A 15,419-nucleotide genomic window follows, 5' to 3' on the forward strand; every position below is an offset into this window, starting at 1 on the left:
TCCCAATGGCTCTGGGGCAACCCCCTGCCCTGCCCTGCCCTGCCCTGCCAGCACAGCTGGGGCCGATCTCCATGGCAACCCCTGCCTTGCACTATCACAGCACAGGTGTGGCTGGGGCCTCTATGGAGACTGGCCCCAGCCATGCAGGCAGGGGCTGCTGGGAAATAAAATTCACTGCTGGCCTGTGGGCCAGAATTTGTTCACCCCTGCCTTATAGGCTGTGAACAGGTGCTTACATACTTCTGAATGGCTGAAATTTAGCCATAAAAGCAGAAGCCAATTCATGGTCATAAAGACAACTATGTTCTGAGATACAGGAAATCATCTTCCTCATCTCACAATTTTGCTGAAGAATGAAAGCATAAAAGGCTCCAAGAGTCAGCTCTGCACTAGAAATGATGTGGAAATTATGTTCTAGTCTGTGCTGGTTAAATAGCTAAGGTGTGCAAGACACAGTTAAGTTTCATTGGTGTTCAGTTCCAATTCAGAGTTTCCATTGGACAGATTAATGAGCCCTGAGTGGGTGGGGAAAAAGCTAGGTTAATTCTGTGTCCTATTTAACTCATCCTCTCAAATGGTTAACACATTCCTAATACAGTTGCTTGTAAAAGATCAGAGTCTTCCTTTAATTTGAGTGTAGATTTCTTGTTGGGTGTCTAAACTGAGACATCTTAAAGGGGCCTCGCTTTCAGAGAGTACATGTTTATTTAAAATCCTTTGGTTGGACTTGCACATGTTGTTAAGTGTATGAAATTCCATCCTGGTGAAAATCTGGAATATTTGTGATGACTTTTTAAAATAGTGGTTCCTGCTTTCAGGAATGCTTTGCTAAAAGTTGCAAAACAGCTGGCACAGTGTAGTACAGTCCTGCTACATCACTTTCCCACTTTTTGTCTAGGGTTTTGAGCTGGAACTAGGGTTTATCATATTCAGATATAAGCAGAAGCTAAATTGAATAATTTCTGACATTAACTTTTTCCCCCACTCTGGCTGGCACGTATATATAGTTACACCAACAATGGAATACGCGTTTAGGAACTAACAGTAGCTGCTGTTCAGTACTGTAGGGGTGTTATGATACTGCTGTCTTGTAAAATGTATGTTGGAATAGATAACCATATCTAATGCATATGTACTCAAGGATTTCCCAAAGGGGTGCATTTTGACTGGAAGTGGGAGGATTTTAGACTTTCATGCTGGTTATATACATATTCCCCTCTGCAATGAATGTACTAGGAGCACATTTCACAAGTGAAATAAGTTCCATGTACTTGCTGGAATAAACAATGCTCCTGAGACAACTCAGATGTGTAGTCAGGATGTTGGTGTCTGCTTGCAGTAGAAGTCATTTTACACCTCTCTCCCCTAATCGGGGATCCAAATGGAAAGCTAGTGCTTAGGGGCACCACACAGTTGTAAGATACTAGTTGGGTAATGTTCAGTTCATTAATCACTGGTGGCTTGCACTCATCCATGTACAGAATCTTTTTCAGGTGTCACACTGATGCTAATTTAATAAGCAACCAAGTATAATTCAGTTAAGTGAATGTTTCAGAAGCACATTTCACAAGTCAAATGAATTTCACATTAGAAGTACTTTCATACATTAGTGAACATTTTCTTTTTTTAATTGGCTACTCCAGGGCCGCCTTCTCTTCTCTCAATAATATACGCTGGGAGTTACCCTGTTGACTACATCATTATAAAGCAGGTGTGAGTGAGAGCATGGTCAGACCTATGATCTGTAGATGGGGAATCTTGTTTTCACAGCTTATTATGTCCTTCTGTGATGGGGCACTTGGCACACCTATCACTTTCAGTGGAGAGGCTGTCTCAGAAGTAGCCTGCAGGTGGTGGTGGGTAGGGGGCATTATTAGAGAGTCACCTGACCAGAAGCAGACCAGGATTGAACTATATGGGCATTTATATGCATACCTTTTTATTTGGCAATGCACGGAAGATCTGCCACTTCTGAGCAGACTCGAGCTGACACGCACTGTGCTGCACTATGTGCTCTTATAAGTGGCGAAGTGTGCATCAGCATGCAGAAAATGGTGCGTTTTGAACTAAAACACTGGCATCTTAGTTCAAAAGCCTGTCACCACCACTTTCTCAGTGCTGATGCACGTTTTACCACTTGTACAACTGTAAGCATTGTGGCGCCGGGCGCTTTTCAAAGCGCCCAGCACTGTGGCACTTGTACATGTAAAAATGCCCCATCAGCCCAGAGTCAAGCAATCTAGCCCTGACAGCCACAGGGAGAGGAGCTCCTGGCAGCAGGGTTGCAGCAGGACTCCTGGGCTAACACTGAAGTTGGGGTAGGCAACTCTACAGGCCTGGAAACAGGGGAATATTACTTGTGGTAAAGAGAGTACTTGTTATTCAGGCAGGTAGCCATTATTTAGATTTGACCTAGAGAGAGTTTAGTGGTGCCTGTCAGAGGGTTTACTACTGGGGTTATAGTTTTAACTGGTGGTTTGTGGAAGGCACTAAGCAGAAGTAAGGAGGTCCCAGCTGCCCCAGAGAGAGAGAGGGGCCAGAAGAAAAAAGAGCTGGGGTCCAGAGGGAGTCTAGACCTGAGAACTTCAGGGAGAGGAGCCCCTGGACAACAGCAGGCTTCTGCTTAGCATCTGAGCTGGGACAAGCAAACCTGAAGGTCCCAATAGGCCAGGGAGTAGGGCTGGAAGCCTTGGGAGCAAGGCTCAGGAACAAGGGAAGCCTGGGAACAGGCCAGAAGCCTGGGGATAGGGCAGCGGAGCCCAGAAGTCAGGAGCGGGGCAAAGGAATGAAGGGGTGACTGCCCGAAGACAGACAGATTGGCAAGGGCTGAGGAGGTTCTCAGGGCATCATGGCCACCCCTTCAGTGGAATCCTGTTACACCTTCATAGAGTTTTTAGTTAGTTTAGTGGAGCAGTGGAAAGTGTGCTTTGTATGCAGGTGACTAGTGGTTCAAATGCTGTTTAATTTGCAGCTAAAGATATGCCTGTTGGATGTTATGGGCATGAGGGTAGTATAGTCATAGAATGGTAGAAAATTAGGGCTGGAAGGGACCTCAGGAATTCATTTAGTCCAACCCCTTGCTCAAAGCACAACCATTCCCAACTATATTATCCCAGCCAAGGCTTTGTCTAACCAGGTCTTAAAAACTTCCAAGAAAGGAAATTCCGTAACCTCTCTGGGTAGCTTGTTCCAGTGTTCTACTATCCTCCTAGTGAGAGTTTCCTAATATCCAACCTAAATTTCTCTTACTGCAACTTGAGACCATTGCTCCTTGTTCTGTCATCTGCCACCGCTGAGAACAGTCTAATTGCATCCTCTTTGGATCCACCCTTTAGGTAGTTGAAGGATGCTATTGAACACCCCCCCCCCCGCAGTCTTCTCTTCTCTATACTAAATAAGCCCAGTTCCTCAGCCTCTCCTCAGAAGTCATGTGCCCCATCCCCCATAACCATTTTTGTTGCCCTCTGCTAGACTCTCTAATTTGTCTATAACCATTATGTAGTGGGGGGCAAAGATCTGCTGGCAATACTCCTACCAATGCAGCCCAGTATGCCATTAGCCTTCTTGGCAACAAGGGCACACTGGCTCATTCAGCTTACTGTCCAGTGTAACCCCCCAGGTCCTTTTCTGCAGTGCTGCTGCCTAGTCAGTTAGTCCACAGGCTGTGGCGGTGCATGGGATTCTTCTGTCCTAAGTGCAGGACTTTGCACTTCTCATTATAGAACCTCATATTTCAATCCTCCAATTTGTCTAGGTCTCTCTGAATCCTAACCCTACCCTTCATCTACTACTCCCCTCAGCTTGGTGTCATCTGCAGACTTGCTGAGGGTGCACTCTCCAGGTTGTTGATGAAGGTATTGAACAAAACTGGCCCAGGACTGACCCCTGGGGCACTCCACTTGATACCAGCTGCCAACTAGACATCAAGCCATTTACTACCCTCTGAACCTGGTGACCTAGCCAGTCTTCTATTTACCTTGCAGTCCATTTGTCCAACCAATACTTTCTTCGCTTGCCTGTGAGAAATTTATCAGAGACTGTATCAAAAGCCTTGCTAAAATCAAGTTGCACCACATGCATTGATCTCCCTGCATCCACAGTGCCGGTCATCTCATCATAGAAAGCAGTCAGGTTGGTCAGGCATGGCTTGCCCTTGGTGAATCCAAGATAACTGTTCCTAATCGCCTTCTCTTCCAAGTGCTTAGAAATGCATTCCTTGAGGATCTACTCTGTGACTTTTTTTCCCCTCACTGAGGTGAGGCTGATTGGTCTTTAGTTCCCTGGATCCTCCTTTTTTCTTGTCTTAAAGATGGGCACTATATTAGCCCTTTTCCAGTCATCTGGGACCTCTCCTGTTTGCCATGAGTTTTCAGACATGATGACTAGTGGCTCTGCCAACTCCCTCAGCATGCCTGGGTACATCCCATCTAGCCCCCTGAACTTGTAGATGTCCAGCTTTTCTAAATAGTCCCTGACCTGCTCTTTTGTCACCATTGGCTGCTCACCTTCTCCCCAGACTGTGCTGCCAGGTGCAGTACTCTGGGAGCTGACCTTGCCTATGAAGACCAAGGTGAAAAAGGCACTGAGGACTTCAGCCTTTTTTCCATCCTCTGTCAGTAGGTTGCCTCCCCCATTCAGTAAGAGACCTGCATTTTCCCTGATCTTCCTCTTGTTACTGATATGCTTGAAGAAACCCTTCTTGTTACTCTTCACATCCCTTGCTAGCTGCAACTCCCATTTTGCTTTGGCTTTCCTGACTTCATCCCTGCAGGCCTAAGCAATACTCTTATACTCCTCCCTAGTTGTCTGTTTCATTTTCCACTTCTAAAGGCCAAGCTGGTCTTCTGCTATACTTGCTAGTCTTCCTGCACACTGGGATGGTTTGTTCCTGCACTCTTAGTAAAGGCTTTAAACTACAGCCAACTCTCCTGGACTCCTCTCCCCCTCAGTCCGGCTTCCCAGTGGATCCTGCCGCTGAGTTCCCTGAGTGAGTTGAAGTCTGCTTTCCTGAAGTCCAGGGTCCTTACTCTGCTACTCTCCTTCTTTCCTTTTCTCAGGATCCTGAACTCAACCATCTTGTAGTCGCTGCTGCCCAAGTTGAAAAAACCCATACAGTGTGCTAATTTGTTTTAAACAAAACATGCATCTAAGCTCCGAACCATTCATTCAGGTAATAAATTTGCACACAAGGAGACTGATATTCCAAAGGTAAAAGTACATACGTGTTTATTACAGTTTAGCACAGTGAAGATTTTTAAATCTGTTGTTTCACTGAAAAGCACTCGGCTGTAACAAATATATGTATATTTTGCCTATATATTAAAAACAAACAAATAAAGTGGTGGGGGTATGAGCCTGAATCTGTGGTGCTGTTTACTCTGTGGACAATTACTAGTGTGGAAAACAAGGTTCAAGTCACTATAACTAGTCAGATTTTCTGATTAAATTTTCCTACAAAAAATGTTATTTTTTGGTTTGAGCAACCAGGACTCATGGTAGAGGTGATAGATTTTTGCAAAAACATTTCTTTAATTGCAGGCTTTTGGGCACAAACACCCTTCATCAGTCACTGGAGAAAAGAATGTTAAAGTTCTCCTGGGTAGAAATGAAATTTCATATTACCCAGGAGTTCATGGTGTCCAGGTTCATGTACCCAGGAGAACTTTTACAATCTTTTCTCTGATGCCTGATGAAGGGTTTTTGTGCCCAAAAGCTTGCAATTTAAAGCTTTTTTTGCAAAAATCTAGTTGGTCTAATAAAAGATATCACCTTTATCACAAATCCTGATTTTGCTTTTTCTTCTAGACCAATATGGCTACAACCTAGATTTTTTTGGTTTGGAAATAAATTAGAGCAGTTTGGTTTGTTTGCTTTGAAATGTTTATAACCTAATACAAAAAGGCTTACATCAGTGTAAAATATCTGTTTTAATGAAATACCATTTTTACTCAAATATAAGATGACCCCCAATAATTGTATTCTATATATGAAAAATGTGTAAACTTGTTGTTTTTCCAGGTATAGAATCTAATTATTATAGGTTTGCCTTGAATTTATTCCCCTCCCACTGCTATAGCAGGAAAAATAAGTCTGGGGGAGTCAGGTGACCCCTTTCCACCTCTGCCCCCTCTTACTGTCAGATCCCACTGTCCCTCAGCATGTGGAAGTGAGGGGCAAATTGGAAAACAATGACTTTGAAATAAATATGCTTGTGCTAATTCAGTTCATCCTGAATTGATGCATGTTACCTTTTTTAAAATTTAGCAAGTTTTAACCCCGGTATTCCATAAACACACATTTTAAGCAACACTTTTTTGTATGTACTTATATATAATATAAACTATGCACAATATTAGTCCAAAGCCAAAAAGCTCATGATTTACCATGTAGCTCACTGGGCTGGGCCCCAGAAGAGTCAACAGTGTTTCAAGCCATGGCAACCCCGCAGCTCAGCACTGCTCAGTATGTGCACACTCATTTTCTTCTAATCAGCATGGTGGAAAAAAAAGATCTCATCTTATGTTTGAGTAAGGATGGTAGAATGTTTTGACTGGAATGAAACAAAGCAAAATCGTGCATTTAATTTTGTGAAACCATCTTTCTGTTGTGGTTTTGTTTGGAGTAAGAATGAAAATGTCCTGTGGAAGAGAAATTTGAGTTTCGACTAGCTCTGGTCATCAGCAGGCTGATTTGGCAGCGTTTATGTTGTCTTGTACTGACACTAGACAAAAATAAAAAGGCAGGGGAGGACCAGGCTAAGAATGCTAAGAAATATAGCTGCTTGTACAGGGCTAATTTTTCTAGCATGTTGCTGTTGATTATAATGAACTGAAATTGCAGGCATATTTTTATACACCTAAGATAATCCAAGAATGGGAAGTATACATCATTAATCAGCATGTAACCATTTTCTGCTGCATTTCACTTAGCCTGCAACAAAAGGAAATACACCAAGTTTATCACAGACTGGCAAATGACATATTAGACAGCCTTCCAGGAATATTGTGATAAATAGAATTTCCTTACTTACCACCTCAGACCTTCCTCACGTTAATTCATAATTACCTCTGGAGTCTTGATCTCATCTTACCCACAAGGGTTTCATTTATTTTATTTAAAACTTTTTTTAAAGAGAGAAAAAACCCCAAAACGTTACTAACTGCTCACTCTTTATTTCCTGCTTCTGTTTTTTTTTCTGACTTGTAACTTGCTAATCATAGACATTCTTAATTCACTTCACTGGCATCTCCCCAAGGCAGCTAGGATAAGTTGTATTCACATGAAGTCAAGCACAGTATGAGCTTTATAAATGGAAATGTGCAACTTTACCCACAGCCATTTGAGTGCCTTATACCCATTAAAAGTGATCCTCTTACCTAGAAATATATTGTTGCCACCTGACAATGCAAAGAGTTACCTATAAGTCCTACAACCTCATAATGATAATATATCCTGCAGAACAAGTAGAACTTGGTTCTTGCCTGTCATAGCGTAATTCTTAACAGATTGTGCACTACTATCTTTTAGTTGAATTGTAATAATTATTGAAAAACAATAGATCCTATTACTATGACCTAAAGCAAGCTGAACTCTGGAGAAGCAACAGACCTCATCCAAATCTCTTGGAAATGTCAAGCCAGGACAGTGGTTGTGTTTCTGTTTAGAGCTGTGCATATAAGATCGGGATCAGGCCCAAATACTTTCTACAGTAACTTTAAGCAGCAGTTTTATGAGTGGGGTGAAAAGTTTCAAATGATAGCAGGCCCATCCCTTCTTTCTGCTCTCCTCCAGTGTTCTGTAGCATTTTTATTCGTCCTTCCAGCCTCTGGGCCCATTCGTGTCGAAGTCTGGAAATAGAGAACACACATTCTCTTCAGTGAGCACAGAGCCAAATTTTTCAAATGTTTCTGGGGCTTCTCAGTGGTATCAAAGTTTTCTTCTCTTTCATCACCACAACATTTGCCCTGTATTTATTTACCATCTAGGCATCTCTTTAGCTTACTAGATTGGGAACACAGGGTATGGTGATGGCACTGATGGTATCACTCAACAGTAGGCAATGTTGCTGGATTCCTAATAAGTGAAACACCTGCTGAAATGCTGTCATAAGTGTTAAGTGCCTTGTCTTTTCCTCTGGGGTATTCTCAAAGCCACATATGAGGGTTCTGGCAAGGTCATACAAGATGCAAATTTAAAGTTACAGTGACTAATACTTTATCACAATGCTCAAGATTAAATATGATCTTTCTCTAATAGTCATTTTACTTTAAAGTAAAGAAGGTTTGATTAAGTTTAGATGTTTGGGACAATTCTTACATAATGAAGGGAACTGATGATGTAATGAATGAGAGAGAGCACATTGGTTGACGATATAAGTATGATATGGAGAGAAGAGAATGTCACCGGGGACCACTACAGCTATCTCTTGCCTGGGTAATTTTCCAGTGAAGTTTTGGTATAAAGCACAACACAGCAATGCTATCAGATCACATATCATGTGATAATGCCAAAGAGATCACTGGCTATTTTTTGTATATTACATTTGCTGAATCGATAAGAACAACAGCTGGGAATTTCACTTCAAAACTACAGGTATCAACAGCAAAAATTGGGGATATTTTATACAGTTACTTATATTCATTTGCTTTCCAGTTTTCATTGCAAATTATGATTTAACCTTTCCATTTTGATCTGTCCCATGCGGACTCTGGTGTTCTCAGCTGAGCATCTCAGGGTCTCAGATCAGTGTAATTAGTTGAGAACATTTGTCATTCAAAGCAGTCTTTTTCCTGCTGTACCTTGTTAACCAGCATACTAGGCCACTTATGAACATTACGTTTTTCTAGGTTTCATCCAGACTACAGCCATCACTATATACACAGATATCTGTAGTCTAAAGTAAAGTTGGCTCCAGTCCAAATCAACTAGTCGTCATTGAATGAGGATTAAAATTAATGCAGACTAGGGCAGCCTTAACCAAGCAATTTAAAATGTATTAATTCACATGTGTATATACAGCAGGTATGTAGGACTTAGTTGCTCATACCCACAAACAGGTGTAGCAAGGGAGCGCGATTTTGTGGCCCTGACAGAGTGGTGGGCAGTGCCTGGTGCTCCCTGCTGTCTCTATTGCAGAAGTGCAGAAATGCATGAAAACCTCCCTGATGGTCAATGACTGTCTATTAACCCTTAATCCAAATTGAAATTTGCTTCCAACTGTGTGATGCGAATCAGCTAACATGGTTTAGAAAATGGTGAGCTCATCTGCAAATGGCCTTAGGGATCACAGAGAGAACACTCATCTCCAGTTAAAGCTGCCTGATGCTTCCAGTTGTTAGGTAAGTGAGGTAGTAACCCTGTAGATTTTTATAATGACAATATACCTAACTTCCTGAAGGCACCTCTGAATTATAGAGTACTTCATTAACAACTCGCTGAGTGGCCAAAGTGTAATAGTGTGTGAAGCGGACCCTATTCTATTTGGATTCGGATTCAGCCCAAATAAGGGACGGTGATTCGGTTCGCTGTCCCTGATTCCATTTGACCAAATATGAATCTGAAGATTCAAGGCTGATTCGGAGAATCGGTGATTCAGACAGACACAGTTTTTTCTACATGCCTTGAGTTAGCAAGCATAGCTTGTGATTTGCTGTGGTGCTGGGGCACATGGAGCATCCCACAGGAGTGTGCGTGCGTGTGTGTGTGTGTGTGTGGGGGGTCACTACTAAGCATGTGAGAGAGCCCCCCAACGCCTCCCCAGCTCAGTGATTCATTGTAGGGGGACCTTGGGTGCTCCCCCAAACCAAGGAAACACCAGTCACTGACCCGGGGGAGCGTGGGTTGACCCCCCAGCATGCTCCCCAGTGGACCTGAAAGTGGACCAGAAGTGCTTCTGGTCCACTCCTGGGTTTGCTGCTGAGTGCACAGGGGATCCCCCTGTGCTCCTATGGGATACTCCATGTACCCCACCGTTGCAACATTCACGAGCCCCTGCTATCTAGAGGTATGTAGAAAAAACATTTAAAGCTGTCTCTGAATTTCCGAATCTCTCCAGATCTATTTGGAGGGTTCGGATTTGATTTGGAGAGATTAAAGGGTCCTCTGATTTGATTTGGATTTGGGGATTTGGCCACCGAATCAGGGTGAATCTCTGTCTAACTGAATCGGGGACCAAAGCTTGGCACAGCCCTACCAAGGGGTGCATTTACACATGCAATTAATGTGAAGGAACAAACTCTGGAGCTTATTGCGCCAGAGTTTATTGCTCTCGGGTGCACTGTTTGAACATGCACCCAGGACCGCAGCATGTTGAACCGGGTCAGAGCAGCCGTGGCTGGCAGGAGATCCTGGCGGTCAAGCTGCCAGCCTGGGGCTGCTTCTCCCCCAGCTTAACAACCTGTGGAGGGGGTAGCTAGAGTATGAGGGTGCTCCAGTGCAGGGTTAGCTGGCAGGCAATCCCCATGCTGAAGCACCCCCATGCCCCAGCCAGCTGGGAAAGCATCTACATGTGTGGTGTGGGGGTGTAAAAAAACTCCATGGCAGGACAGTAGTTGAATTTACATTTTACATCCTGCTGCAGAGTTAAATGGTTTACTCCAGCCTAATAGGAGCTCACGTGTGGATGCACAGTGCTTAATGCAGAGCTAATTTGTCGACTTCACAGTACACGTCTCATGTAGATGCATCCACTGTGAACCTGAATAAACCTGCTTGGTTGTATTCTTACATAGCCAGAATTGCTCAAGACAGTCGCCTAATAAAACATCCTTTGGTACACTTTTAAAAGCTTATATTTTTGGAAGCAAATAATTTGTAGCTAAAGCAAAATCAAAATAAGTTACTGAAGACAGGAGATCTACAGTGTTATAGCTCTACCAAAAGGGCACCAAGAACAGTGAACTTGCTCCCATACCATGATTTATGAATGCTATGGGAACAATTTCCTTGGGCTTGGAAATTTTATTTATTTATTTGAAACTATATCACTATCAATCTTCAGTCATTTGAAGGTTACTGCACATCTAGCTGTTCTTAATGGGTGTGTCCCTTCACCATTAATTCAATTACCTGAAACAGAATGGCTTCTAGTAATTGATAGTTCTTTGAGACGGAGCCTTGAATAAATTATCACCTCCTTCCGCCTTGATCTCCACATTTAACATGGGAATAGTGCCTGCCCACTGATGCATTGTGGGCAGAGCTGGCTGGGAACATTTTGAAAAAGGAGTCTTTGTCAAAACTGAAAGTTTTTATGGGATCATTCAAGTTTTGATTAAACATTTGTTGGAAAAGGTCTCTGTTTCAGGGTGGAATTTCTAGTCACTGCAGAATAGTCAGCAGTGTGGTAGATAGGGAACTCTTTTTCCATACAGGAAACAGTGTGAAGAAGATAGAGCAAGAGCTTAAAGTTAGATCTCTTGTCAGCACACTGTTCAGGGACAAGACCCCCCCCCCCCCCCCACAAGACTCTGACAAAGCAGGGGTGAGTAAAAAGGACAACAGAGAAGAGGAAGATGATGAAGACAATGTAGATTAAGGACTGGGGAAAGAAAATGGATGTGTGGAGGGTGTTTTATTTTTCCATATAGGACAGCCATGGAAATATGAGACAAACAGCTGCGAGAGGAGAATTGCCAAAGATCCAGAAGGAAACTTGTATGCTATGAATAAAGCAGCTACCTTTAGTATTAAGTACATGGTAACATGACTGCACTGCTGTAGAGAACAAACAGTACAACTCACTTGTTTAAGGCACTCCTGTTTAATCTTGTCTCTTCACCTTCTTGTTGCTTTGCATGCTTTTCAATGATGTTTTCCCAAAAGTTCTTTAGACCTGCTGCATCATGGACAATGATCTTATGGTGTTTAAAGCTGATATTCTTATTCATATTCTGAAAAATGTTAGCAGACAGGAGCCTTTCATTGTTAACATTTCTAAACTGATTAATATCTTTGTAAAATCTTTCAAAACTTTAAAATAAAGTTGCAATTAAAAAGTCGTATCTGAGAAGAATTTGTCTGATGCTTACTCTGGCTGGAAGCAAGACATCAGACACTGAAATATGACTATAAATAGTTGTTAATTACATGAGACACTTGCATTTTTGTACCATATAGTAAGCATGCTTTATGAGGCACTGTAGAGGATTCAGTGTATAAGGCTTAAAATAGTATTGAGAATCTACTAGAAATTCTAAAAAGTACATATTAGAAAACAATTTTGTCCTGACTCAAGCTTATATTAGATGCCCTTAATGGTCTTTTCTGTCTTAGTGTTCCCTAGTTTACAACATGACATAGGGGGTTGTTTTCAATAAGAAATGTATTACTTTTAAATATAAAGCACAACATACACAGAGGAATTGTACATATAAAATTGAACCACATAGTATGTAAAGCCATAATGTGTTAATGTCCTCATTCTCTCCTTTATAAAAAAAGTTGGGTTAAATACTGTTAAAAAGAGCTTATTTGAAATATAGAGGTGAGTTTAATAAATTCAGGAGACAGGAGGGGGATTTCTTTGTCACTGATTCTCAACCAGGGTATCACAAAATCCTTGTAAAGGTGCCATATGGTGCTATGCACTATTACACTTGGGTGTGTAAACATCTAAACATGATTCACAAGATATACCCACAGATTTAAAGTAGGAGTCCACAGTGCCAAAACCATGCTGACCTGTTGTGGTCTAAGCTCCTTGCTACGGAAAAATTGCTCTATTTTTTCCATGGTCAAAAAGCAAGTGAAAATAGTTTTTGAAATGGGGTGCCACTAAATATAGAAAAGTTATGTAGGTGTGCCTTGATTCCAAAAAGGCTGAGAACAACAGCTCTACACTAAATGTTTAATATTTAAACATGGTAGGCATTGAAATCTTCATGTGGCTAATCTTCAGTACTCACTGGTTATCAGACCTTAATGATGCCTTCAAATTTTAAGAGAAGTGTATTATTCCTAGAAGGAATTAACAGAAACAAGTAAAATGCACTGTGTTTGTTGCCCAATGATTTTGTCTCAAGCATGAAGTGGAATCCCTCATATTACCTCCCAGACAATAACTTCCAGCTTCCACACTGATGCAAGGACAGAAGACTTGGGCAGAGAGAAGGGAGGAAAACATATTCCTGAGCTGGCAAGAGCCTCTCTTATTTATATCTGTGCACACCTGGGATGTCTTCCCCCACTGAAGTCCCCTGGCTTGCATTGACCATTTGTCCTATATTTTGCTGATTGTAGAGTTTGTTGTCCATGTTTTATCAATGGACAGTGGTACTTGTATGCAGTTGTGTATCTGCCCTACAAGAAGCACGTAATAAAGATATACTAGAGAAAGCCAGTCTGAATTATACTAGTAGACCTTTTAAAAAAGTTCCATGGTGCCATGTTGTCACCAACAAGCTAGGAAGGAACAATATCAGATATGACTGACATAAAGGAAGGAAAGATTCTGAAAAGCTAAAACAACCAAAAGCCACTTTCCAGGTGCATTCCCTTTTCAGTGTTCAAAAATGAGTACCGTTCAACTAGAGGAAGTGAGGCAATGAGCATACGCTGGCTAGTGAATAGATGGAATATCAGACATGCGTCAGTGGCTGGGTTTGTGTCTCTCTACTGCCTAGCCCCATACCAAGTTCTGATCCTACTGGAATCAGATGCTACAGTAGTCAGATCTTTTTCTTTGGGTTAAATGGTAACTGTTTAATTTTTGCACATAAAAACTTACCATCTGTCCCTCCTGTGAAACCCTGGATAGGCGCTGGTTTAGCACAGCAGAATGCTTAGGAAGTTGTCTAATTGCCAGTTCTTTGGGGAAGAACAGCTCTTCCTAATTAGCACCTTCTGCCTACTTTCAAATGTGTTGCACATTGATAATGCAGGTTTAAATATGATAGAAAAACAGAAGAATAAAGGAATAATTTATTTAATTGGAGGTCAGTATTTTATAATAGTAAAATAGCTCTTAAACTTGGGTCTCACCCTACAAAACCACAGCTATGCTTGTCATTGATGTGCTGAAACATGCTGTTTCCATGTCTTAATGCAGCTTCATGCAAACTTCAACTACCTTGTCTACTAATTTCGTACAATGAGTGATGGAGTTTGATTCTTTTAGTCATCTTCGTTCCTTGGTATGGTGGGTCATTTGGTCATTGCAACATTTAAAGAATCTTTCATCAGTGACAGTTTCCTATGTGACACTCTTCAGAAAATTATGCTATTGCCTTAGAAGTCAAGTACAAGTTGCTGACAAGCCATCTGAACTGCTCTGCCCTCCAAATGCTATTATTTTTTACTCAGATTTGATTCTGCCATAATGTGCTTGACTTTTCTTTGATATTAAGCCCCTTAGATTTTTAAAAAGCCATTAGAAATTTTCAGGTGATATGAGTGAAGGATTTCTGTGCTGTACGCTACAGCAGTGGTTTTCAACTTTTTTCATCTGTGGACCTCTAAAAAAAAAATTCAAATGGAGGTGCAGACCCCTTTGAATTTTGAGTGTGAGTATCCATATACTTTTGATTGATCATTGTCATCTTTTGCAGATCTCTTAGACATAGTCTGTGAACTCCTAGGAGACGGTGGAGCACAGGTTGAAAATCCTTGCACTACATCTTTCATTGTCACAAAAGCCTGCCTGCCAGTTTTGGGTGCCCCATTTGGAGGTATTCTCTTTTGTCACCATTGGTACTCAGAAACAATAGGGTCCTTCTAAAAAGTTTAGTCCAAGTTCTGAGACTGGCCAGTGGCATTTGACCAGGTAAAGTTACAACACTAATATATTTCCTCTTGTTGCCCTGTGGGGTCAGGCCAACTCTCAGGATCTCAACATTGCGCTGTTGGACAGGAAGGTGTGACACAATTGCGCACACGCACCCCGCCCCCCGGCACATGCATACCTATCACCAATTCAGGCACATACACTATACACCCCAAAATTTAGACACAGATCACTAATTCATATATCATGCACACAAAGACATACACACATATGTGTGTCATATATATACTCACACCGGTTCCCACAGACAACCCACCTACACATACACACAAGTAAGTTCCTAACTTGGATGGTACAGTGTGTATGTGTGTGTTTGGGGTACCTGGGATATTTGGGGGAAGGTTTGTTCAGGTGAGATAGAGTTAAAGTGTAGGGAGTGAAAGTTGCCAGAACTGGTGGACTACAGAGAAGCTGGCTGAGGAACTGAGGCTTGGGTTTACTTAAGGTAGACTGAGGCAGACAGCTGAGATATTGGGGGGGGGCAGGAAGATAAGTGGTGGCAAGGAGAAGACAGCCAGGAAAGAAACTGAGGCAGAAACCTGGTTGCTCAGGGGAAAAGGAAAAGGCAGTGGGGATAAGACAGTGGCAAAGAAACAGGGGGTTTGGAGGCAGAGAGGAGCTTAGGACAGGTGTTGGA

The 15,419-nt window shown here is 42.1% G+C and overlaps 1 protein-coding gene across 1 annotated transcript in view; it reads right to left on the reverse strand.

Annotated features, from left to right (window-relative positions):
* Positions 1–7,186: 7,186 nt before the first annotated feature.
* LOC109323771 overlaps positions 7,187–15,419 on the reverse strand; it is a 17,376-nt gene continuing 9,143 nt past the window's right edge. The window contains exons 2-3 of the mRNA XM_019555447.1: positions 11,743–11,891; positions 7,187–7,847 (exon numbers count right to left, since the gene is read on the reverse strand). Coding sequence (XP_019410992.1) covers positions 7,715–7,847; positions 11,743–11,891 — 282 coding nt within the window. The 3' untranslated portion in view covers positions 7,187–7,714. The remainder of the gene's footprint in view (positions 7,848–11,742; positions 11,892–15,419) is intronic.

This window comes from Crocodylus porosus, unplaced genomic scaffold, assembly GCF_001723895.1.
Source record: "Crocodylus porosus isolate Cpor-Errol unplaced genomic scaffold, CroPor_comp1, whole genome shotgun sequence".
Classification (NCBI taxonomy): Eukaryota; Metazoa; Chordata; order Crocodylia; family Crocodylidae; genus Crocodylus; species Crocodylus porosus.